Source organism: Somniosus microcephalus, chromosome 9 (genome assembly GCF_052327205.1).
Source record: "Somniosus microcephalus isolate GS21.2 chromosome 9, FLI_Smic_1.0, whole genome shotgun sequence".
NCBI lineage: Eukaryota > Metazoa > Chordata > Chondrichthyes > Squaliformes > Somniosidae > Somniosus > Somniosus microcephalus.
The window spans coordinates 185,788,481-185,814,020 of NC_140995.1; the positions used below are offsets into that span (position 1 = coordinate 185,788,481).

The 25,540-nt window shown below is 41.3% G+C and overlaps 1 protein-coding gene across 2 annotated transcripts in view; it reads right to left on the reverse strand.

Moving 5' to 3' along the window:
• The window catches only part of ttk (ttk protein kinase), a 48,170-nt gene extending 22,981 nt beyond the window's left edge, over nt 1–25,189 (reverse strand). The window contains exons 1-15 of one of the 2 annotated variants that reach the window (XM_085997682.1): nt 25,044–25,189; nt 22,009–22,137; nt 21,315–21,540; nt 16,589–16,695; nt 16,339–16,488; nt 15,551–15,632; nt 14,368–14,458; nt 13,536–13,624; nt 13,126–13,204; nt 11,826–11,943; nt 8,637–8,818; nt 6,356–6,501; nt 6,057–6,228; nt 5,848–5,940; nt 1,490–1,647 (exon numbers count right to left, since the gene is read on the reverse strand). In XM_085997682.1, coding sequence (XP_085853808.1) covers nt 1,490–1,647; nt 5,848–5,940; nt 6,057–6,228; nt 6,356–6,501; nt 8,637–8,818; nt 11,826–11,943; nt 13,126–13,204; nt 13,536–13,624; nt 14,368–14,458; nt 15,551–15,632; nt 16,339–16,488; nt 16,589–16,695; nt 21,315–21,540; nt 22,009–22,137; nt 25,044–25,125 — 1,904 coding nt within the window. In that variant the 5' untranslated portion in view covers nt 25,126–25,189. Of the gene's footprint in view, nt 1–1,489; nt 1,648–5,847; nt 5,941–6,056; nt 6,229–6,355; nt 6,502–8,636; nt 8,819–11,825; nt 11,944–13,125; nt 13,205–13,535; nt 13,625–14,367; nt 14,459–15,550; nt 15,633–16,338; nt 16,489–16,588; nt 16,696–21,314; nt 21,541–22,008; nt 22,138–24,861; nt 24,999–25,043 lie in introns of those variants that run through there. The other variant, XM_085997683.1, reaches the window with a different exon arrangement.
• Between the last annotated feature and the right edge of the window lie 351 nt (nt 25,190–25,540).

The window sequence follows — 25,540 nt, forward strand, 5'->3', positions numbered from 1 at the left end:
AAGAGCGACTGCCCTAGACATCAAGGCAGCATTTGACCGAGTGTGACATCAAGGAGCCCTTGTAAAACTGAAGTCAATGGGAATTGGGGGAAAAACTCTCCACTGGCTGGAGTCATACCTAGCACAAAGGAAGATGGTTGTGGTGGTTGAAGGTCAATCATCACAGCCCTAGGACATCGCTGCAGGAGTTCCTCAGGGCAGTGTCCTAAGCCCAACCATCTTCAGCTGCTTCATCAATGACCTTCCCTCCAACATAAGGTCAGAAATGGGGATGTTCGCTGACGACTGCAGTGTCCAGCACCATTCACAACTCCTCAGATAATGAAGCAGTCCATGCCCACATGCAACAAGACCTGGACGACGTTCAGGCTTGGGCTGGTAAGTGGCAGGTAACATTTGCGCCACAGAAGTGCCAGGCAATGGCTATCTCCAACAAGCGAGTCTAACCACCGCGCCTTGACATTCAACGACATTGCCATCGCCGAATCCCCCATCAACATCCTGGGGGTCACCATTGACCAGAAACTTAACTGGACCAGCCACAAATACTGTGGCAACAAGAGCAGGTCAGAGGCTAGGTATTCTGCTGCGAGTGTCTCACCTCCCGACTCCCCAAAGCCTTTCCACCATCTACAAGGCACAAGTCAGAAGTGTGATGGAATACTCTCCACTTGCCTGGATGAGTGCAGCTCCAACAACATTCAAGAAGCTCGACACCATCCAGGACAAAGCAGCCTGCTTGATTGGCACTCCATCCACCACCTTAAACATTCACTCCCTCCACCACCGGCGTACCGTCGCTGCAGTGTACACCATCTACAAGATGCACTGCAGTAACTCGACAAGGTTTCTTCAGCAGCACCTCCCAAACCCACGACCTAGAAGGACAAGGGCAGCAGGCGCATGGGAACACCACCACCTCCAAGTTCCCCTCCAAGTCACACGCCATCCTGACTTAGAAGTATATCACCGATCCTTCATCGTTGCTGGGTCAAAATCCTCGGACAATTTTCATAGGATAACCCATTCAAAACTCTGCAACATGTATCCTGTCCTATTTACCATCACCCTTGTCATCTGACCACTAACTCCCCGTTCAGTGTGCCAAATCCAAAATCCTGGTCTTAGTTTACAAATCTCTGTGATTTTGCCCAAAACTACCTCCACAAATGTCTTCAGCTCTACCTAACAATCCATATCCTCCTTCCTGGTTCTCCATCTTCCCATCCCAACACTCCTCACTCTGACAAATCTGTCAGCAATCTAGGTCCTACCCTATGGCACACTCTCTAAACCTCTTGGCCTGGTTACTTTCCTCGCCTGCTTCAGACTCTGCATTTGGTCAACCATGTTCTTCTATTACTCCATGGCCCATTTCACTGAGATGAAAAGCCTTGGGACACGATTACTTTTAGGCAAGTTGTTCATAAAGTAATTGGTAACTAAAATGCAACTAGAAATACAAAGTCACCTGGTAAAAACTACTCACTAATCTAAAAGCTTGATTATCTTGTCACTGTGTTGTTGTAGACGCTTCAAGTATTCAATTTCATCCTTGTAGCCAGTTACTGCCTGGTTATCTGCATCCTGCAGATTCACTTGCTTAACAGCGTACAGTTGTTTCTTCTGGTCAAGTACTTGGAACACCTGGTGGGAACAGAACATGTTATTTTCTGGCTACAAGTATTCCTCGTTCTTCTAAATAAATTTTTCTCTATAAACAACTAGATTTTTTTTTAAACCAACAGTTAACTCCGCCTTCCATCCAACCTTCTTTGCCCTTTCCAATCCTGCTCATTAAGCACATCAGTAACTCAAATGGGGGAGCATGGGGGAAGAAGGAAACATTAAACATGGTAACAGAATGTTTTACCTTTTTTCAAAAGAAGTCCCTGTTGCATCACTCTTTGAACTTTTGGGATTGCTTCTATCAAAGAGAAAAATGTTGTACTTCTTTTTAAATATGTAACTGCAGAAGAGCCAGAATGGGTTTTTAAATTGATTTTCAGTTAGCCTTGGCTGCAACAGTTCTTTTGTCAGGTCAGGGAGAAAAACAATGTGCAAGCAGTCTAAAGATGCCTTCAGTTTCAAGGAGAGGTGCAAAGCTATTCCATCGGTGTCATTGCTTAATCAGAAACCATTCAGGCCAAATTTGTTTGGCCAGTCCATCACTTTTTTCAAAATGTTTATGTATGCAAACTTGCGGACTCGCGTTAGAATCAAGTTCTGTTGTGGTCAGGTATTCGATCAAGTATCTCAGACGACGACAATAATTTGCGTTTATATAGTCCCTTTAATGTAGAAAAATGTCCTAAGGCACTCCAAAGAAGTGTAATCACACAAAAATGGGCTTTGAGACAAATGAGGAGATATCTGGGACGGGGTGGGGTGAGAGCCAGTAACAAAAGCTTGATCAAAAAGATTGGTTTTAAAGAGGAGGAGAGTGTTTAGGGAGCGAATTCCAGAGCACGAGGCATAAGATGCACAGCTGATGGGGCGAGGGGGTGCATAAAAACAGATTCAGATAAATGGAGCATTTAGGTGGGAGGAGGGACAAGGCCATAAAGGGATTTAAGCACAAGGATGAGGATTTTAAATTGGAGGAGTTAGCCTGGGAGACAGTATAGGTCAACAAGGATAAGAGTGATAAGTGAGGCAGTCCTGGTGCAGAAGATATGGGAAGCAGAGTTTTGGATGAGCTGAAATCTGCAGTGTGGAAAACGGGAGGCTGGCCAGGAGAACATTAGCGTAGTCAAGTCTGTAAGTGGCGGTTTTTGTGATGAAGAGCATATGGGGTCGGAAGCACAGCTCGGTGTCGAATAGGTTGCAGAGGTTGGGAACAAGCTGGCTCAGCTCGAGACAATGCCCAGGCTGTGGGTGGAATCAGTGGCCAGGATCTGGAGCTTTCCTTGGGGGGGTCGAAGACAATGACTTCAATCTTCCTAAAGTTTAATGGGATAGCAGACAAATAATGTGACAACAGAAGCAGTGGAGGAGGTCGAGACAACTAGCAGAGAGGTAGAGCTAGGTATTGTCAGCGTACATGTGGATGCTGTCCCCATGTCTGTGGATGATGTCACCAAAGGATGGTGTGGTCAAAAGCTGCAGAGGCTTCTCCTTGTACCCCACTCAGTTACTGCGCTCCTACTCACTGGAATCTCCTGTCTAATTCAGTTTGTCTTGCCACCTCCCTGCCTTCAAAAACTCCGCCAATTGTGCCTTTGGTTCCTTATCCTAATGCTCAATTTTTCTCCTTTTCACTCCTGCTTAGCATACATTTGTTTTGTGCTTAATGCAAAATGCAATATAGAAATGCAAGTTGTGAAAACTTTTGACAAGTCAAAAATTTTAGCTATCTTTAATGTAAATGTTAATTCTGGAAAAAGTAAAATATTGCAGCTCGAGCTCCATGGACATTATTATGGAATCATAAAATGATATAGCGCTGGAGGCCATTTGGCCCGTCGTGCCAGCATTGACTCTTTGAAAGAGCTATTCAATTAGTCTCACTCCCCTGCTCTCTCAATAACCCTGTAAATCTTTTCCCTTCAAGTATTTATCCAATTCTTCTTTTGAAAGTTAATATTGAATCGGTTTCAGCTATCCTTACAGGCAGTGCATTCCAGATCACAACTCGCTGTGTAAGAAAATGTGTCCTCATGTCACCTGATTCTTTTGCCAATCACCTTAATCAGTGTCCTCTGGTCACCGACCCTTCCGTCACTGGAAACAGTTTCTCCTTACTTACTCTATCAAAACCGTCCATGATTTTAAACACCTATATCAAATCTCTTAACTTTTTTTAAAAAAAAACTTGTTTATGGGATGTGGGCGTCGCTGGCAAGGCCAGAATTTATTGCCCATCCGAAGCTGGTGGTGAGCCGCCTTGAACTGCTGCAGTCCAAGTGGTGGAGGTATTCCCACAGTGCCGTTAGGTAGGGAGTTCCAGAACTTTGACCCAGCAACAATGAATGATCAGCAATATACTTCTAAGTCAGGATGGTGTGTGACTTGGAGGTGGTGGTGCTCCCATGTGCCTGCTGCCCATGTCCTTCTAGGTGGCAGAGATCACGGGTTTGGGAGGTGCTGCTGAAGAAGTCTTGGAGAGTTGCTGAAGTGCATCTTGTAGATGGTACACACTGCAGCCACGGGTACGCTGGTGGTGGAGGAAGTGAATGTTTAAGGTGGTGGATGGGGTGTCAATCAAGCGGGCTGCTTTGTCCTGGATAGTGTCGAGCTTCTTGAGTGTTGTTGGAGCTGCACTCATCCAGGCATGTGGAGAGTATTCCATCACACTCCCTACTTGTGCCTTGTAGATAGTGGAAAGGCTTAGGGGAGTCAGGAGGTGAGACACTCACCGCAGAATACCCAGCCTCTGACCTGCTCTTGTTGCCACAGTATTTATGTGGCTGGTCCAGTTAAGTTTCTGGTCAATGGAGACCCCCCAGGATGTTGATGGTAGGGGATTCGGCGATGGTAATGCCATTGAATGTCAAGGGGAGGTGGTTAAACTCGCTTGTTGGAGATAGTCATTGCCTGGCACTTGTGGCACGAATGTTACCTGCCACATATCAGCCCAAGCCTGAACGTCGTCCAGGTCTTGTTGCATGCGGGTATGGACAGCTTCATTATCTGAGGAGTTGTGAATGGCCGAGGATGCATTCCATCCGCACTGGGTGACTTTTCTATTTTAAAGGGTTGCTAACCTTTTAAGTACCTCCTCTTTATTTTTATCTTATCCAATATCACTATCTCCTCCTTTACTGCTACATTGGCCGGAACTTTCAAATTAGTGCCTCATGCAAATCTAGAGTCACAAGATAATTATGGATGAGGAAGACCATTCAGGCCATCTTAGTTTCATCAGACTCTCCAACGCCTTTCCATCATCTACAAGGCACAAGTAAGGAGTGTGATGGAATACTCTCAACTTGCCTGGATGAGTGCAGCTCCAACAACACTCAAGAAGGTCAACACCATCAAAGGCAAAGCAGCCCGCTTGATTGGCACCCCATTCCCAACTTAAACATTCACTCCCTCCACCACCGGCGTACTGTGACTGCAGTGTGTACCATCTACAAGCTGCACTACAGCAACTCGCCAAGGCTTCTTTGGCAGCACCTCCCAAACCCACAACCTCTTCCACCTAGAAGGACAAGGGCAGCAGGCGCATGGGAACACCACCATCTCCAAGTTCCCCTTCAAGTCACACACCATCCTGACTTAGAAGTATATCGCCAATCCTTCATTGTCATTGGGTCAAAATCCTGGCACTCCCTCCCTGACAGCACTGTGGGTGTACCTTCACCACACAGACTGCAGCGGTTCAAGGCAACAGCTCACCACCACCTTCGAGGGCAATTAGGGATGGGCAATAAATGCTGTCCTTGCCAGCGACACTCGCATCCCATAAACGAATAAAATAAAGAGAATGGCGCTAAAGCCCCCCATTGCAGCAGCGAATTATTCCATGGTTTTCAGTTCCACTGTGCTATCAGAGACTCTATTTCATGCGCTGATCACTCGGAAGATAAAACTCCCGATAGCAGCCCTAAATTTTCCTTTAGTTTGAACGTGAGAGCTTGGGCTACTCTTGCAATTTAACAATTATTGTCCAGATTTACCTTTTCCATATTGTTGTCTTTATTTATTTATTTATTTATAAAAGGGTACAATTTCATCACCGTTAAATGTTGTACAGTAATAATCCAGCTTATATTGTAACAAGTTCTTCAACCCAGCTCTATGGTCTTGTGTTACTGTACAGTTTTGCCTTACTTCATATTGGTCCCATAAAATGCTTTCAACTGATAATTCATAGCAAAGGAGTTAAATGCAGTAAATTACCTTACTTGATCCTCCTGTTCCAAGTAATTTTATTATGGAGTAGATTCTCTGGTTAACCACAATACTTTCATTGGCAGCAAAAGTACCTGCAACCTGACCAAATAAATCTCAAATTTAAAATATAACGTTACATTCAAATTCAGAACACGTTCAATTATTTCTCAAACGGATATACTGTATTAAAAATTCAACTTGCAATAAATCATTACCCCCAACTGTGACAGATGCTGAGAAGATCCATATTGTCGGAACTGATCACAAGGTTGCTGTGGTGTTGCTGGGGTAGGTGGGAAACTGGTGTAAAATTGGGGAACTGGTGTAAAATTGCACGGAGTTGAAACCTGTGCCAGTGAAGATTTGCTCACAACTGGAGTCTGTGAACTTAAAAAAATAAAAAAAATCCACAGCACTTATAGTTTGGAGATTACACGTAAGACAAGGTGAAAATCAAGTTTTAAGAAGGCATAGTATAGAACTTCAATGACTATTTAACAGACATGATTATTACCTGCTTGTGTGGTGACGGGCCATTTTGTTGCAGGGTGTCTGACAACTAGATGCTGTTGAAACTGCACTTTTACCAACACCACTAGTGGATGGAAATTTCTTCGGAGCAAGCATTACACCAGCCTTTTTAAATATTGCTCCATTAGCCTGTAGTTGAAAAAAAGTGAATTAATACTCTCAAAAGAATGCCAAACCGAGCTGCTCCAAAATTAGTGTAGCCTTAATGGGGTTTTGACATTTGCAGCTGCATGCACATTCAGGGCACCAGCTAATTTTAGTACAAAGACAACTCGTAGTTAGAAAGTGATGGTTATAGTGAAACCCAACTTTCACTGGTGGGTCCTGTCAAAATGATATGATTGCTATTAATCAACATCTTGGATTTGATTATGATTAATAGCGACGATCAAATCTCCAACAGAAAGGTTGGTGAGGCTTTAAGAACCAGTGTTCATAATGTGATCACATTTGACATTACAAAGATTGGAGAAGTTATAAAAACCCAAACTAATCGGCAAAATTTTAAAAGGAGCAACTTGATGTGCTTGAGAAGTCTGGTCAAAAATGGACCTGACAGTTTTGAATATGGCTGGGGGGAGTGGAGGAACAAGAGAGTTCCTACAGGAAGATGATTCTGAATGCACTGAACCAACATATAGCCATGCAAAGCAAAGCTACCACAATTGAATGCATTCCTGCCTGGCTGAACAGGATTACCAAGCAACTCAAAAAGGAGAAAAAAGGCATTTATGGCCATGAAGGAAAATGGCACAGAATTAAGACAGATTCAATACTAAAAAGGCATGTCAGGATTGGAGAAAAGGCCAAGACAAATTTCAAATTGAATATGGCAAGAGAAGTGAATGGAGTGGGGCCACTGAAAGAGATCAGTGAGGGCATGACAACTGATAGTACACAGGCTGCAAAAAGCGCTTTGGTTTTTATAAAAGGAGGAGACGGGTAACTGATTTGATTTGCAAAGGGAAATAGAGGGTGCTGCAGAAGTAAGTTGTGACACCATTCACATTACAACCAGCATGGTTGCCGAACAGCTGTCCAAACTTAAGGTAAATAAATCTCAGAAGCCGGATAAGATGTATCTGAGGGCCCATAATGAACTAAGGCAGGAAATGGTAAAATCTCTGGCACAAATCTTCCAGAAATCACCAAATAGCGGCGAGGCGCAGATGTTACTCCCATTTTTATTTTTATATATAATTTTTTTTAATTTTTTTTTTTTAAAAAGGTAGCTCACGTGACCCAGGAAACTAGACATCCATTGTGGGTATAGTTAGGGAAACCCTTATAAAAGATAGGATTTAAGATACATCTGGATGGAAATAAAATCATAAAAGATAGTCAATATTGCTTCATGAAGGGGAAAGCTTGCCAATCTAATTTACTGATTTTCTTTGAGTTTGTGACAAAGGAGCTGGTTAGAGGCAAGGCAGGGGATGGGATGATGTACTTGGGTTTCAGCAAGGCCTTTGATACATTTCCTCTGGAAAGGCAAATACTGAAAATAAAGAAAGTTGGAACTGCTGGCAATATTTTACAACGAATACATAATTGGTTGATCAATAGAATCCAGAACGTGGTGGTACAGGGATGGTCGGTCATCAGCCTGGGAGACTGTTGCACAGAGTCCCATAGGAGGCTGCTTTGGAAACTCTTCTGTTTAATGTCTTCATAAATGATCTGGAGCTAGGAGTCACGAGCATAGTGGCTAAATTTCTAGATGATATAAAGCTAATGAAGATGGGAAATTTTAAAGCTGAGCAGGTAAAGTTACAGGAGGATTTAAATGTACTTGGGAATTGGCAGCAGAGGTGGCAGATGGAAGTCCATGTAGAAAAATTCAACACACTTCACATGGGGACCAAAAAAATGGAAGGGACTTCAATTACTTAAATGGATAAAAATGTGTATGGGAAGTGACAGAGATCTAGGGGTCCTGAATGACAATGAATCAAACTATCGCAATAATGCTTGGTGGCAACGAACAAAGCAAATCAGATGATTTCAACAGTAGAAATCAACAGTTTCCTAGTATTAAGCAGCACTTGACGGACCAGTTGGATTTTAGAATTGCACTAACAAATGCAGTAGTCTTAGATGCCAGAAGCAGGTGTCAACAACAGGTTCTGGCATTCAATGACAGCTCCACAACTGTCACTTAGAGAAACTTGGGAGCGAAGAAAAGAAAGAGTTGTGATAAAATTATAAATCCAGCCTGCACAAAAAACTATAATGTAAAAAAAAAAGTTACAGGAGTATGTTACCTCAGGTGAAATGTGAAGAAAAGCACCGCCAAATATTTCTCTCTCCTTTACAGTTTCTGCAGCAAAACAACCTGGTTTCTTTATTACACCAACACTGTGCATCTTGGCTTCCTTGAACGCCTTTTCTTTCAGGTTGTCAGATTTTAGTTCACATTCTTGTTGCTTAATTTGGTCAGGAGTTGCTGTGAGACAAAAGCCATACTTCTTACCTCGATTCCTTATTTCAAAAAAAACTACTAGCTCATTGGGAAAGGAGCTGGGGATGAAAAGGGTTGGGCAGATAGAAGGGACAGAAGGAGGAAAGGAAAGAAAAAAGCCTAGCAATTTAATCTTCAAATGCTTTTTACTGACGAACTCATCTCAATATAACTAGATTTGCAATGATTTGGGTCTTTTACAAAACACTTGTACAGCAGATGTCAAATTAAGTTGAAATAAACTTAAAGTATACAACAGCAAGGAACCAAAATAGACCATATGCATATATTACAGCAGTTATTACAGGAATAAAAAAGTTACTGAAAATCTTAAGTGTAGCGCTTGGCTGCCAGGGGAAAAGTCAAAAATGAGCAGAGACATAGAATGTAAAATCAAAAAAGGTAAGATTGATACTGTACAAAGCACTGATTGGATCCCACCCGGAATACTACTTGCAGTTTTGATCATTTTTCCATGGAAAGGATATCATTGCCCAAGAGGGCCCAGTATAGTGCAAAATGATGCCTCAAATCCAAGTTATGAGTAAAGGTTGTGAGTTTGACTTGCTTTCTTTCAAGGTCACAAATAGGTTTTCACAATTGTAGAGGGGTTTTTATAACATTGATCCAGACAAATTTGTTACACTGATGAAGGCTTCAGAAATATATGGAGTATGGAATTTAGGGAAAATTATATCACAAAGGACAATAGACCCAGCTTATTATCAAAGCAAATAGTCTTGGTGGGGGGGGGGGGGGGGGGGGGAAAGGGAGGGGTGAAGGAAATGAGGGACATGGTGAGAAGTTGAAAAGAATGAAAAGATTTTGGTATATGCAACATAAGTCTCATACCAAGGGTCTATAGCAATATACTATAAATACTACTGCCTACATGCATAGTGTTACATGGAGTAAAAGACAACATGATGCACTGCAATGTAGCCCACAATAACACCAGAAGGGGAAACAGGGATTTCCCCCAGTTTTACATTTTCAACGAGTTACTTCCATGTGATGTCATTTGTACCATTGCACCCAATATTATTTAGAATTTACATAAAGCAGATGAGGCCTGCCCACCCCAGAGTTGAAACCACTGAGACAGCAGCAGAGACACAAGTGGACTTCCTGAAGCTCCAACTTGAACCAAATATTTCCCAAGTGGAGATAAATTAGGATAAAAGTCAGCTGCTCCTGGCCATAAGTAGTTAAAAAAGCACTTACCTGCTGGATCCGGCAGTTCACGCATCCTTTCAGCTGCCAGGTCCCAGACCCCAGCTGTTAAATCTAAAAGGCTGTAAAAATCTGAGGCGTGGAGCCTCTAACATATTTAAATTACAGCCCCGCCTCTCGAGCAGGTTACTCGCCTGCCCCCCCAACCCGCAACAGTTAAACCCGAAGTCGGCGAGTTCATGGCGGCTTTCAGATTTAATTAATTAGCCCCCGGTCCGGGGGGGGGGGGGGGGTGTTAAATTCCTCCTACCATTTCTGCAAAAGTATAGAAAGACATGAAAGATAGCTAAAAACTGTGTCCAGTTTTGGTTTCCTCACATGGTGGGTGATATTGAGGCTTTGGAGAGGGTGCAGAGGAGGGCCACTAGACTAATTCCCAGTCTAAAGCATCTTAATCATCAAGATCGGCTAAAAGAGTTGTGATTCTACACTTTAGAGAAGCGCAGACTTTAGGGGCAGGGAGAAAGAAAAAAAATCGGTTTGAGGTTTATAAGATAATGAAGGGAATAGATTGTGCTCCAGCTGACAGTTTGTTTCAATTAAAATAGGTTAGGGAGAACCAAGGGTCACAAATTTAAGTTGCAGATGGCTAGATCTAGCTTAGATGTCAAAAGGTGGTTCATTTTCCAGAGAATAGTGGACCTCTGGAACAGACTGCCGTCTCGTGCAGTGGACGTGGACTCGCTGAATTCCTTCAAGCGAGAGCTGGACCCATTTCTGGCTGGAGCGGAGATCACCTCTTACAGAAGGTAGGTACTGCAGGAAAGCAGTGATCTCCTGGAGTGGTTTCGATCGCCTAGATGGGTCAGAGAGGCATTTCCTAGATTTTTTTTCTCCCAAATTGGCCTGGGGTTTTTTAATCTGTTTTTTTGCCTCTCCGAGGAGATTGCATGGTTTCAGGTTGGGTGGAGTGTATATACTGTGATACACAAAGTACCACAATTGTGCGGGACAGGCTCGATGGGCCAAATGGTCTTTACCTGTCCGTCATTGTTTGTACATTACATGACATTCTCATTTAGAAATTTCAAGGACAGCTAATGTAGAAGACAGAGGCAATGTCTTTAGAGGTTAAGGTATGAGTGGGGTAGAATAAGGACCATCACCTTGAATCTATCCTTGGCTCACTTGCTAGTCAGCAAAAGGTGAGTGAAAAAGGGCTCCACTGTCTAGCATTTGCATTCCAGACTTAAAATACACTAAATGCCCCTCTCTTCTCCCCACTATAGAAAATACATTTCAATCTTTAGCTTTCAGCTTAGAGAGTGATTAGTTACAGTACCCCTTCCGCTCTTCCCAACCAAAAAAAGCCAGTACAGGAAACTTTGGTTTATCCGGAGGTTGTATGTCCGGAATACTCGATCTAATGGCAAAAATCAGGAGCCGTTTTCCATAAGTTTTTTTAGATCTCGTTCTTTTTTTTTTCCCCCCCAGTCAGCCACTGCAAGGTCTGTAGCTATAGCAACAGCTTCAGCTAGAGACGCTTGCAGCTGCAGCCGACTCTTTAGAAGCTGTTGCTAAGCAACAGCGTTTGTTGTCAGATACGGAGATGAAAACCTCCGTATGCTTCAACATTAACTTTGTATGTCCGGCAGTTTTGATAGATCGGCAACACGCCGGTCCCATATATCACAAAGTTTCCTGTAAATATAAAATGTTCAGTGTTCACTCATGGACAATACCCAACAACCAAGGTCAGGTAAGTAAAACCCAGGAGCTTTTAAACTGGAGGTTACACAAAGTTGTATTAAACACTTACCTTCTTGCTTTTTTAAAGCAAATGGTCTGCTGCAAGAGGAGCTGCGAGAATCATTAACCTTTTCACTATCTTCATCTGAGCTGAGCAAATCTGGGGAACGGGTGACACTTGAACCATACTGAAAGTGTAAAATAAATACAAATTAAGAACTTCCATATACTGTTGATATTTATTGGAGACACTTCAGTACAGAATAGTGGCCACGAATTAATTACACTGAATGAAAGTAAACCTGGTATATGCATCATTCATTTCTACAAAAGCATAATTTAATTTCTCAGGCTTCCTTTACTGAAGCCAAGAAGACAACCCAAAAACCTCAGTTCTAAATTTGCCCATTTAAATTACTGAATACACAAAATAATTCTGAAATAAAGATAGAAAATGCTGGAAAAACACAGAAGGTGCCTCGACATCTGAAAGAGACAGGTTAATGATGCCAATTGATTTGCTGTGTGTCTCCAACATTATTTTAGAATTTCAGCTTTGACAATTTTTTTTTAAATCCCTAGATAGTAATTCACACTATTTAGGCTAGAAATGTATGGTATGTATATTTCAATATTTATCCTATTTAAGTGCATTTTCTAAATCCAAGTACTGCCCGAGACACCTTAATGGGGTTGGGCAGAGGAACTGGACCATATCAGGCCTTTTAACATAACGTACTCCATCTAGATCTTCCAAGTTTTTGGAACTAAGTTCGATATCAAGCAATGCAAGCTGGTCTGATCCGTCTTCCGCCACTTATTCCAAGAGGATAAAGACGATATATGCATTTATATAGCACCTTTAACATAGAAAAACATCCCAAAGTATTTTATGGATGCGTTATCAAAAGACTGACACCAAGCCAAAGGACAGGTGACCAAAAGCACAAGAAAGATCAGTGCCACCTTGTATAAAAAAAAATTACACACTGCAGAGTCAAAAAAGTGTCTGAAAGGAAGGATTTCAAAACATTTGTCTATTTAATAACAATTGGCAGGCCTTTCATCTACCCACAAATAACCTTGGAATTTGCAGATTTGAACCGACCGTACACCAATTTATATGCTTGTAATGTAATAAAAGAATTCAAAGCAATGGACAACACTGTGGCATAGCATGTTGAACAGAGTGGAGAACACACATTTACACTGAAAGTTTCCTGTGTGGTAAGTTCTCAATTTCAATTGCATTGTTATGAGATGAGGCACATAGAAGCCAGATATCACTGTACAAACAGCTGGCTTGAGAGAAGCATTAGCCTCCCTACAGTATTGTCCGAAGAGGAGTTTGAAAAGGTTATATAAATTACCTTCAAGTCATGGGTACATGGATCTGGTTGAGGCAATGCTGAAGCCAATACACTCATAGCTTTTGTTGGACAGGTTTGCCTGAAGATTTTTAAAAAGAGAAATTGCCCACAAAATTAAGTACAACCAATTACAGTATAAAGCTTGTAGTACTCCTGCAACATTTGTATCACTGCAGAAAGTAATTTTTAATATTTTATACCTGTGCTATACTTGCTACAAATTACCAGGCACGTAAAAGTTATTTTATGATATACCAAATATCTGGTCAACACAACAAAGATACTGCCCATAATGGAAAATACGACTCACTGACATGGTAAAAAAACAGTATTCACCCACTAATAATCTTTTACTCAAAGGTGAATATGTATTCACTAGTTACACAATTATGAATTTGTTTAAGGTTTACATCTTCACAGAAGCAGCATCCATCTTCTTTAAGCCACTCACTGCTTCATTCATTATTGGCTGAAGGGGGACACTGCCTGCTTGCAAGATCTGCAAAGAAAACACAAAGTTTTGAGCTGCAACAATTGACAGGACTGATTTTTTTCTTCTGTGGGGGGGGGGGGGGGGGGGGGCGGTGCACAGTAGAGGAAGGGGCGGAGTCAGATTGCCCTCATTTAACAACACTAACCTTTGTTCAATAATTAACCTAGATTGAATAATTATTGATTATTTAAAACCATATATTAGACATTAGAAATTTTAGTTTGTAAAAAAAAGGCAGCCATTTTTTTCAGAAGGATTTGTGGGGACTAAATACTGGGCCACCTAATGGTGTGAGAGATCATGTGTTTCTTTTTGACAAACCAAAATGGATAATATGGAACAAGTTAGTAAGAAAGGCCAAAGAAACAAATTGTACATAGAGTTCAAGTGACAAGAAGAATTCCTGAAGAAAGAAAGGATAGGAGGGACAAGGAGTTTTTTTTTTTTAAAGTCATTCGGGTTGTATTCTGACACTTAACACAAGTAGCATCACCCTCATATCCTGCTTCCATAGCAGACCGTCAGATCATATTTCTGTATGTATATCAGTCCTTATTTAGTAACCATAAAATCAGTGAAAGTTGAGGTATGTTTGTCTTAGAGACATTTCAAGGAAATTAGTAATTTAAATTGGAGAAAACAAGAATACAAGGACACTTATTTGGCAACAAATAAAAATGGATATTAGGCAGTTATCAAACATACATGAGATAAATTACAGTTAAAGTTTTTGCTGTGAAATCTCCTACCTTGTTACAAGCACTGTTTTTCAGCTGCTTAATGGTTATCTGCTCTGATAGTGATACATCATTCTCTTTGGCCAAGTTGCTTGTGTCAGCCCTAATAATACAAAAAAAAAGCAATAATTGGTGACCACTTGGTGACTTGAGCCTATGCGCAAAGAATGAAAACCTGAATCAGTGCAGACAAACAGGAACCTTTTGCAACAGTAAACTTTTTTTTTTTTTTTTTAATAAATTAGAGGACTTTACCTCACACGTCGAGTTCAGCAAAGACTACACTCATAAGCATGTTCTCGCTCCCTATGAGCCGTTATCAGCACAATATCTTGATAATTTTAACAAGCCATGGGGTCCAACAGAAAACCTCGTCAGTGTATATATCACATACTACCACATGATTTCTTTGACTTTAGAAGGCAGAATAAACATCAGACCATGGCTTACACTATAAACTACCAAACACATTTACTAAATGATAAAATAGACAGATAATAATTACAAACTTTGTTCTACATTCCAAGAATGAATAGTATAGTTAAGTTTCCTACGCTATAACTATGTAAAACCAGAGGACTGTTCCCAACAACCCTGCATGCAGTTCATTCCTAACCTTCCAAGGGGTCTTCTGCCTATCTCCCTCTCTGGTGGCTTCAGAAAGACTTTGCACTTGGAGATAGACCTGAACAAACTAAAAAGGTGCCAATCCCACAAGATATTTTTAATTGAGTGGCTCAACCCTCTTCTGGAAATAAACTAAATCAGTTCCAAACATTTTGGACCAGCTGCCAAACATTGCACCATTCAAAAATATCTATCTAACGGCAACTGGTTGATTGTTGCCTCTTATTAACAGCACTTTGAACACAAGTAAAACATGCAGGTAAACAGTTATAATTTAAAGATATTTACATATGCATATTGTTTATTCTGGGGTACTGTGCATCAACAGCCAGAGATATTTTCTTGAAGTGAATTTGGTTTTATCTTGTATGTATTACAAGAAAGAAAGGGAGAAGCCAGTAACCTAACACGTTGAGAGACTTTTGTCATACAATCTAGGGAAATATTCGAGGTACTCTTACCAGCTGATTTACAGGATCCCAAAAAATCTTGTTGGTATGCTCAAGCCCAAAAGCAACTTTCAAAATATACAAAGAATTTTAAAAGTAAAAATGATCTTCAACTTCACCTCAATGATGAAACAGGATCACATTGTAATTCTCCAGAACTATTGCTTGAAAACATGCTTGGTGTAGTTTTAATCACCGTCACTATGAAAGAAGAAAAATATACAAGTTATCAAGATGTGCATGTATGCTTACATATTTTGGCCAGGGAGGCTAAAGAAGTCAAATTCCATCTTAGAGGAGATACCAGGATTTTTACCTATCTAAGACGCATGTGCAATTTACAGAAGTTTTAAAAACAAATTGACCTCATTGCCTGTAAATGTGCAACAAAGACAAAAAGTTAGCCTAATAAAGGTGGCAAGCTCCTGTTGTGAAAAGAAAAACATCACCTGTATACAAAAGTCACCTTTCCCAAATTCCCCTCCAAAATAGAGTGTAAATAAATTTTCTTCCAGTCTCACCTAAAGCTCTGCAAATTCTAAAATTTCTCTCTCCTTCGTGATTTCTACTGAGTTCCCCCAAAATTAGCATCAGGTGGTGGCGAGAATTACACAACAACTACAACCTCTAGTCTTCAGGCTTGTGGAGCTTTAGATTCTATAAGTTTATAAATTTGAATTAAACAGCAATGTAATTTTAATAGTAAACAGTTTGATTTACTGCATATTTAATATTTGCTCATCGTGGGTAATCCTACAGACAAATGTTCAGAACATATTGCATTTAAATTGCCCAAAAAACAGTACTAACACAAACTAGTATAGTTTTATACTAATGAGTCTCATTTGCTTTTTTTCTTGCCCCCACCTCCCTCCCAAACAATTTCCGATTCTTCACACTTACTCACCAGATAGATTTTCTTTATCTCCGTCTTCAGGTCGTGCAAGCTGCATTTTCCCCTGGTTTAAATTTTGAAAAGCAACTTCCAACAGCTCTATGGGTTTTGCTTTGACATCCAGGGCTTTCTGAAGAATGGTTCTACATTTCCTTACAGAGCCTGTCCAAAGGCAATAACTTAATTACTTACTGTCCACAAAGTTGTAATAGCAGTTATTAAAGGCTTTCAATAATAAAACTGGAATGCAAGTCATACAAACCTCGATTCAGATGAAATTGTGCGCACGCTACATGCACAAAGGCAAATCTCTTACAGTTCACTCTAGCCAAGTTGAACTGATCCTGTGCTTCATCTACATCTACAAAACTGAGGGGGGGGAAAGTGATTAGAATCTCTTAAGAGCTGACAATGATAAACAAAATTGAAGTTTAATCACTTAATCTTTGAGTAATTCTAAGGCTCTGGACATGTTGGTCAAGGGATGACAGACACTATTTCCTTATTGGGATCTGCATGCCTGTTCGATGCTCATTCTGATTTAAGTTTTCAGAACTTAGACTTCTATGGAGAAAGTATTTTTTATTTAGATCTTACTATAATTTATTTTAAACAATGCAAGGAATTTTCTGTCACTGTGGTTAAGTGCTTGTCCAAGTGTTGCCCATAGAAAAATGTACACCAACCCCACGCTTCAATTTTAAAGAAAAGTTGTTTAATTATATGTACATTTTGGCTATACATTTACATTAATGGTTTGCACCTGATCACTAGATTACAAATAGCCTAATTATAATTTACTTAATTAATTCTTCAGTGAGACTGCAAGTTCATATTAATAAGGTCTTCAGATTAATTGCTTTACCCGTTAATCAAAGTTTTACCCGTTAGCACTTTATTTCCATGCAGCAACTTTCCAATTCACCGAGCTCAGAACAGAAACTTATATGGAGCAATTGGTTGCAGGGACAGGAGGAAGGGAGTGAAGTGCAGAAGCACAGTGGTATAATAGGGACTTCCATATACTCAGCAAATAGACAAGCACTTTTGTAGTTGCAGCTTTAAGTCACAAGTGGCATGTTGCCTCTCCAAGTGACCTAATGGAGCAGGTGCAAGAGATTGAATGGGAAGGGAACAACTAGAAGTAAGGGTTTATATTAGAAAGATAGGAAATGAAACCTGCAAAGGGATTGTCGAAAATTAGTAAATTGAAGAGGAGGACCTCAAGGGTAGTTATCTCACGATTACTCCCAAGTGACATGCTCTAATAAGGGGTATAGGAATCACAGGACATGGGAGATAAATGAGGCTAGAAAATGGTGTAGAAAGTAAGAGCCCAGATTCTGGGGACATTGGGATCAGTTCTGGGACTGAATGAAAAGTAATATGGTGCAAGTGGTCGAGGGAGGAAAACAAAATCATTTATACAGCACTTTTCATGCAGAAAATCTCCCTATGGAGCTTCGCAGGTGTAAATAAAATGGACATCAATCCAAAGGAGGAAAGTTTGGTCATAGAGATGTGTTTAAGGAGTATCTTAAAGAGAAGATGGTACTAGAGTCAGGGATTTAGGGAGAGAATTCCATAGTGGGCTGAAGGCACAGCTGCTGATGGTGGTGCAAAGGGTGGGGTAGGGTGAGGCATGGAGGGATTTAAGCACCAGTAGGAGAATTTTAAATCTGAGGGATTAGGGGAGCAGAAGCCTGAGGAGACAGGTTTGGTGGGCGATTGTGATTTGGTGTGGGACGGGATATGGGCAGCAGAGTTTCAGATGAGCTGAAGTTTATGGAAGATGGAGAATGGGATGACATCACTAGAGTACGAGAGTTTGGAGGCAGCCAAAGGCATGAACAAGAGTTCCAGCTGAAGATGGCGGAGGTAGGAACAGTTTGGGAGGGGGGAAGGAACAGTTTCTGATGTTGAAATGGATAGTTTTTGTAATGGAGAGAATAAGGAGGTTGGGGCTCAGCAGAGGAAGCAAAAGGATGTAGGAAAGATCGAATAGAAAAACAGAAAGCATTGATGAACAGATTCTCAGGAGGAAGTATTACTAAGAGCAAGATAGAAAAATGGTGGTAAATTTGAGTTGTATGTATGTAAACGAACAAAGTATATATATTCGTAAGAAAATTGGTAAGCCGGAGGTACAATTGTGAAGGTGGGTTTGGGGGCGGGCAGGGGGAGGGAAGGAGGAGCAATGATGTACACCAAACCAGAAAGTCTTCAAGAATGAACACAATTGTAATTCCCTTCTATGCTTTACAGATCAGTTGGCATGAGGGGTGTAGTCAAGGGCAGTTAACTTTCCATGAATGTGACTTTGGTAGTTACTGGGAACATTAAGAAATTGTACTGGTGCAGCAACAGGTAAGTCACACTATCCCATAAGCCACTGCATGCTTCAGCAGTCCATAGTCAGAAAGTGATGCACACACACAGCCACACAGACTGTTAAAATATTGCCAGTGATATTGAGTCAGTCAGCAAATAAAATTAAGAAATCTCCAACTTCCAAGATGAACAGTGAACATGGAATCAGAAATTTATAGCATAGGAGGAGGCCATTCAACCCATCATGTCTGTGCCAGCCAAAAGAGCTATCCAGCCTAATCCCACTTTCCAGCTCTTAGTCTGTAGCCTTGTAGGTTACAGCACTTCAAGTGCATCTCCAAATACTTTGTAAATGTGATGAGGGTTTCTGCATCTTCCACCCTTTCAGGCAGTGAGTTCCAGACCCCCCACCACCCTCTGGGTGAAAAAAGTTCTCAACTCCCCTCTAGTCCTTCTACCAATTATTTTAAATCTATGCTCCCTGGTTATTGACCACTCTGCTAAGGGATATAGGTCCTTCCTATCCACTCTATCTAGGCCCCTCATCATTTTATACACCTCAATTAAGCCTCCCCTCAGCCTCCTCTGCTCCAAAGAAAACAACTTCAGCCTATCTAATCTTTCCTCATAGCTAAAATTCTCCAGTCCTGGCAATATCCTTGTAAATCACCTCTGTACTTTCTCTGGTGCAGTCACATCTTTCCTGTAATGTGGTGACCAGAACTGCACGCAGTACTCTAGCTGTGGCCTAACTAGTGCTTTATACAGTTCAAGCATAACCTTCCTGCTCTTACTTTCCTTTATTAGCCGAGGCATAGAATATATCCCGTATGCCTTCTTAACCACCATATCTACCTGTGCTGCTACATTCAGGGATCTGTGGACATGCACTCCAAGGTCCCTCTGTTCCTCTTCACTTCTCAGTGTCCTACCAGTTATTGCGTATTCCCTTGCCTTGTTCGCCCTCCCAAATGCATTACCTCATACTCCTCCAGATTGAATTCCATTTGCCTCTTTTCTGCCCACCTGACCAGTCCATTGATATCTTCCTGCAGTCTACAGCCTTTTAAATCATGCCCCCTACATAGAAGTCCAAATCATTGATATATACCAGAAAAAGGGACCTAGTACTGAACTGTGTGGAACCCCACTGGAAACAGCCTTCCAGTCACAAAAACACCAGTCGACCATTACCCTTTGCTCCCTGCCACTGAGCCCATTTTGGATCCAATTTGCCACTTTCCCTTGGATCCCATGGGCTTTTACTTTTCTGACCAGTCTGCCATGTGGGACCTTGTCAAAATCCTTGCTAAAATCCATGTAGACTACATCAAATGTGCTACCCTCATTGACCTTCCTTGTTACCTCCTCAAATAATTCAATTAAGTTAGTCAGACACAACCTTCCCTTAACAAATCCAAGCTGACTGTCCTGGATTAATCAGTGCCTTTCTAAATGACGATTAATACTGCCCCTCAGAAGTTTTTCCAATAATTTTCCCACCACTGAGGTTAGGCTGACACTCTGTCTCTCCCTTTCTTCCTTTTTAAACAACGGTGCAATGTTAGCAGTCATCCAGTCCTACAGCACCACACCTGCAGCCAGAGTGTATTGGAAAACAATGGTCAAAGCCACCGCTCTTTCCTCCCTTGCCTCTTAACAGCCCAGGATACTTTCAAATATGCTAAATCTCTTAATATTTCCTCTTTCTTTGTTTATCTCATTTAATTTCACTCCCCTCCGAAACTACAACGTCTGTATCGTCGCTCTCTTTTGTGAAGATGGATGCAAAATATTCATTAAGAGCTTCAAAACACAGGTTACCTTTCTGGTCTCCAATAGGCCTTACTCTCTATTTAGTTATCCACTTGCTCGTTACGTATTCATAAAACATCTTCAGGTTTTCCTTGATTTTACTTGCCAATATTTTTTCATGCCCACTCTTTGCTTTCCTAATTTCACCCCTGCACTTTCTATACTCCTCTCGGCTTTCTGCAGTATTTAGCTCTCGGTATCAGACATAAGGTTTCCTTTTTTGCTTTATCCTACCCTGTATACCCCTTGACGTCCAGGGGGCATACAGGGTAGGAGAAGGTAACATCCTTCCCTGAGGAATTACTACACTGATGTCAAAATAATGTCATTTTGAAGTTTGTATCCTCTGATGAAATCATGCATCCAGTCCAACGAAATGTCAGATTTAATCTTCTATTGAGGTTCAGTTGTCGTACCCAATCAAAAAGGCCACAAACATTGAGGGCGACTGTCACTGACAGAATCTCTCAATTACTGGGTCGGAATAATGAGCTCAGTGATCAACAGATTTCAATCAGAAGCTAACTTGTGTCATCCAGCAAGTTTTGATTATACCAGTTACTCACCCTTCAACACCAGGTTTGAAACATCTTGGTACGCACCCAAAACTTAACTCTACAACAAAGAAGTTAACTGGTAGTGAAAAGTACTCTCAATTTTAATCTGAATCCAAATAAAAAAAGTGAACAATTGTCCTAGACTAAACTACACATGGGTCGCTCTTGCTCTGCCAGCACTGTTCTCACATAAATTAAACATGGATTTTGTTCACATAAAAACTAGCGTGTGAAGTTCAGATATCTGTATCTAAATGCTTTTATTGCAAAACATAAGATACTTACACTTTAAGCTCTGCAAAACGGATCATGATGCGAGCATAGCATTCATTTGCATAATGTTTTTCCACTGATAGAGCAGCAACTGTGTCATCGTATAGCTCCATAAGCCTATTCAATAGGCTCTCGTTAGTTTGAGGGTCACCCATCTTTTCCACTTTCTGAAGGTATGCAAACCAATCTTCTGGGTAGTTTCCATCAGCCATAATTTGTCTGATAGTGGCAGTGTGATCTGTTGTAAAATAGAATACAAGATTTAATTGCAATAAAAGCATTCCTGGTGAAAAAGATCAAACATGTGAAAAGTTGATGGAATCACAGAAGCAGCAGGGCCCAGATCAATTCAGTATTCTAGGTTACTTCGTTTTTGGTATCATAACAGTCATATTAATATCACTGGCATTCCCTTAACTAAAGTTATTTTGCCTCACTTCCTAAACTGCCTCTTACTGTTGCATATTCCTCAAATACAAACAGGCCCTAACTTTAAGAAATCGCTCCCAAGCTTATTCAGATCAATTCAGATTAAAGATTCAATACTCAGAGCACATTATCAAGCATGGTTCCCTATGTAATGCAGGTATAATACGTCTGCTTTAATAGGGGGGGGGGGGTGGTCACTGTTCAATTTCAATGCTTTTCTAATTATATAATCAAATAGATTAACTAAAATATTAAGAAAAAATGTTCTGCACGGTACCTGTAATATCCAAATTAGATTTCAACTCTTCAGTTCTGTTTGCTTCCTCATATTTTGTTCGGAAGTATGCTAATCGACTCGTAAGGCGAGCCAGTCGCATCCTTGATTCATTTATTTCATCCTCCATCACTATAAACAAGAAAGAGAAGCAGCATTAAAGTATCTTGACTTTTAGAAGTTCATCAATACTTTCAAAACACAATATCCCACTGAAACTGCCTTTTTTTAAAACATTGAATATTCAAACAATTAGTCAATTGTTGGTAACACTCAAGTTTACAAACACACGTGAAAGGTGCCAAAGATCAAGCTCAAGCACAGTCACACATGCATGATCACCCCATTTTCACCCCACTCTTGGGGTCCAAGTCAAATCTGCATTATAATGAGACGCACTATACAACAAATCTCAATAGTACAGCGCATCCCACTTAATCTGTTTGTGGAATTGGATTATTTGCTGTCCAGCACACATTCTGGAGTAAATGAAGAGAACAGACTTATTAAATGCCTGGGTTATGAAGGGACGCATGAGGTTTCCATCTTTCCGTTATTTTCTGCATTGCCTCCATGGGATGGTTACAAGGCCAGAGGAAAGCATGCATTGTTGAATGTAATATTGATGGATGGTGAAAGATATTGTTACACATCTAATTGAACATACAGGCTGAGAGATGAGGGGGTTAGGAAATGGAGCAGACAGTCATGGGTTCCATAAAACAGTGGCAAAGAAACCTCAGCTGAGGAAAAAGGATGATGTTTCAGAAGCTCTAGTGTGGAACGTAGAATCATCAGGAAACAATGCAACAGATGGAGAAACTGGAAAGGGGTGAAATCTTTACAGGAAGCAACACTGGAAGAAGCATAATCAAGATACTTATGGGAAACTCTAATAGATACCATTGATTACAAACATTAAAAGCCCATTGACAGAGGCAGATGTCAGGAAGGGAAAGTCCAGAGATGGGACATGTAAAGATGAAGAATCGGTGAACATTTGAAGTACAGTAAATTTAAATCTGCAGTTCAGGGAGGGAAGAAATAGAACTTAAATAACCATCAATGTAACAGAGCAAGAGGTCAGGGAGCCCCTCACAACTAGGATTAGAACAGTGCTCCATATATCCTACAAAAAGACAGGTATAGTTGGGACACATAAGGGTGCTTAAAGTAATACCTTTTATCTAAAGGAATTGACTGGAGTTAAGAGAAGCTTTTCAAGATGTGTACAAGTTCAGCCAGATGGAGGAGAGTTGTGGTGGTCAGGGAGTGGTTCGAGCACGGTTCAAGGAAGAGGGGAAAAGTCCAGAGTTCACTCTGGTGAAAAATGGAGCCGGAGAAGGACTAGATCTATGGCAATGGGGAAAATGTTTGGACTGGAGAATCTGAAATCATGTTTAATAATAACATGTACAGAAATCTTGAGTGCTGGGAACCAAAACTTGTAGTTAACATAAACAAGGCCTCATTGCTTCAAGGCATTTTATGAAAAGACTGCACTGTACTAACTGCCACAGCTTGATCACCGGCAGTGTTGAATGCAAGCTAGACAACAATGAATTTTAATTTCTCAAACACAAACTCCAACAACTTGCATTTATATAACATCTTTAAAATAGTAAAATGCCCCAAGGTACTTCACAGGAGCGTTACCAAACAAAATGACACCGAGCCATACGAGAAAATATTAGTGCAGATGACCAAAAGTTTGGTAAGAGAGGTACGTTTTAAGGAGTGTCTTAAAACAATCCAATCAAGACAGTCTCACCATAGTCAGCCCCAACACTTGCATCAGACTGAAGTGCAAAATACATGTACAAGATGCTTCAAAGGAATTGTTTACCCATCCAAAACGGCAACATTGGCTCCTTGTAGCATTTTTGCTTTCCAAATTTCAGGAATATTGCCAGTGTTCACAGTTCACAAAATTAAACCCGCAAATGTAGTGGGTAAAAACTCAACCCCATGTCTAATGGCTCAGATCATAAGCAGTGCCGGGCAGGAAGTCCCAGAGTAGAGCCACCCGGAAGGAAGGGTGGGGGGAGGGCAGTTGGCAGGAGAAATAGGGTTGCCAACTCTGCTTAGACATAATCCAGGAGGTTGCATCACATGACCTCCTGCCTCCAACCATCCCACACTCCCGCCACCTGTCACCCAACACGTGTCTGTCTGTCCTGCTGGCACATCATCTTCCGAAGCCAGGAAAGTGAGCAGATTTTCAGTTATCTGACTAGATGATTCTTGACTCTCAAAAAGCCTTTCTCCAATAATTTTATAACTAATAATAACTTGCATTTATGTAGCACCTTGAACATTGTAAAAACACTACACAGGCAATGTTCCTCCAAAGGAGTGCGGGCATGTGCACCAATCGGGAGGTCCTGTGCAGGCTGCTCACCAGCTTCGGTTGCTGGAAAAGATACCGCACACCAAAAAAGAGGGAACATTGTCCACAGGCGCATTATCCAACAAAATTTGATACTGAGCCACACAGGGAGATATTTGGACAGGTGGAAGGAGAGAGGGAGGTTACAAAGGATTATATATATAGGGTATATACAGCACATAAACAAACCATCCAGCCCAACCAGTCTATGCCAGTGTTTATACACCACACAAGCCTCCTCCCATCTTTCCTCATCTAAATCTATCAGCATAACCCTCTATTTCCTTCTTCCTCATATACTTGTCTAGTCTCCCCTTAAATGCATCTATACTATTCGCTTCAACCACTCCCTGTGGTAGCGAGTTCCACATTCTCACCACTCTCTGGGTAAAGAAATGTTAAGGAGCGTCTTAAAAGGAGAAAAGAGAGGTAGAGAGGTAGACAAAGAAAATGGAAAAAAAATACACCATTTATTTTATTGCCCCATATCATTTCTCCCCGGTTGTTTGCAGTAGTGTCGGGGTCAGCCTCCCTCCACAACAGCACAAACCCCAATGGGTTTTGCCTCGGCTGGACCCGGTGGCGGCCATCCCTGTCTCCCTCTCGGGCACGTCAACCAATCTCACCCCGGCTGATCCACCGCACTTACCGACTTCCAGCCGCTGCTTTACAAACAACACCAACCGCCCGCGTTCAAAATTCCCGCACTTCTCAATAAAACGCGCTTGCATTGGCTGAGAACGCAGCGAAGATTCCGATTGGCCGGTAGCTGCCTATCTCCCCACCACCCATCCCCATCAGTGAGCGAGGAGAGGAAGTGGGTGGGGCTGTAAGACAATGCTGCGCCAATCAATCAGCCAGCCTGCTGTCCAATTGGACATTTTGAACCTTAAAGGGGCGGAGCTTCTGGCAGGTTGCCAGGGACGCGATGGTTGGGAATCTGCTTGCGGCTCGCGCTGGCATCAGCCCCAGCCAGGGCAGCAATGACTGAATAGTGAAGGATTGCTTCTTGGTTGAATACACTTTAAGGAGACTTCTCCACTTTGCAATGCAAAATTCCACAAGCCTTTCCTCTTTCACACAAAGTCCGCATATCCATTATCTCCATTCTTTTTAAGCTCCACTGCCTCTTCGCCCAAATGAATC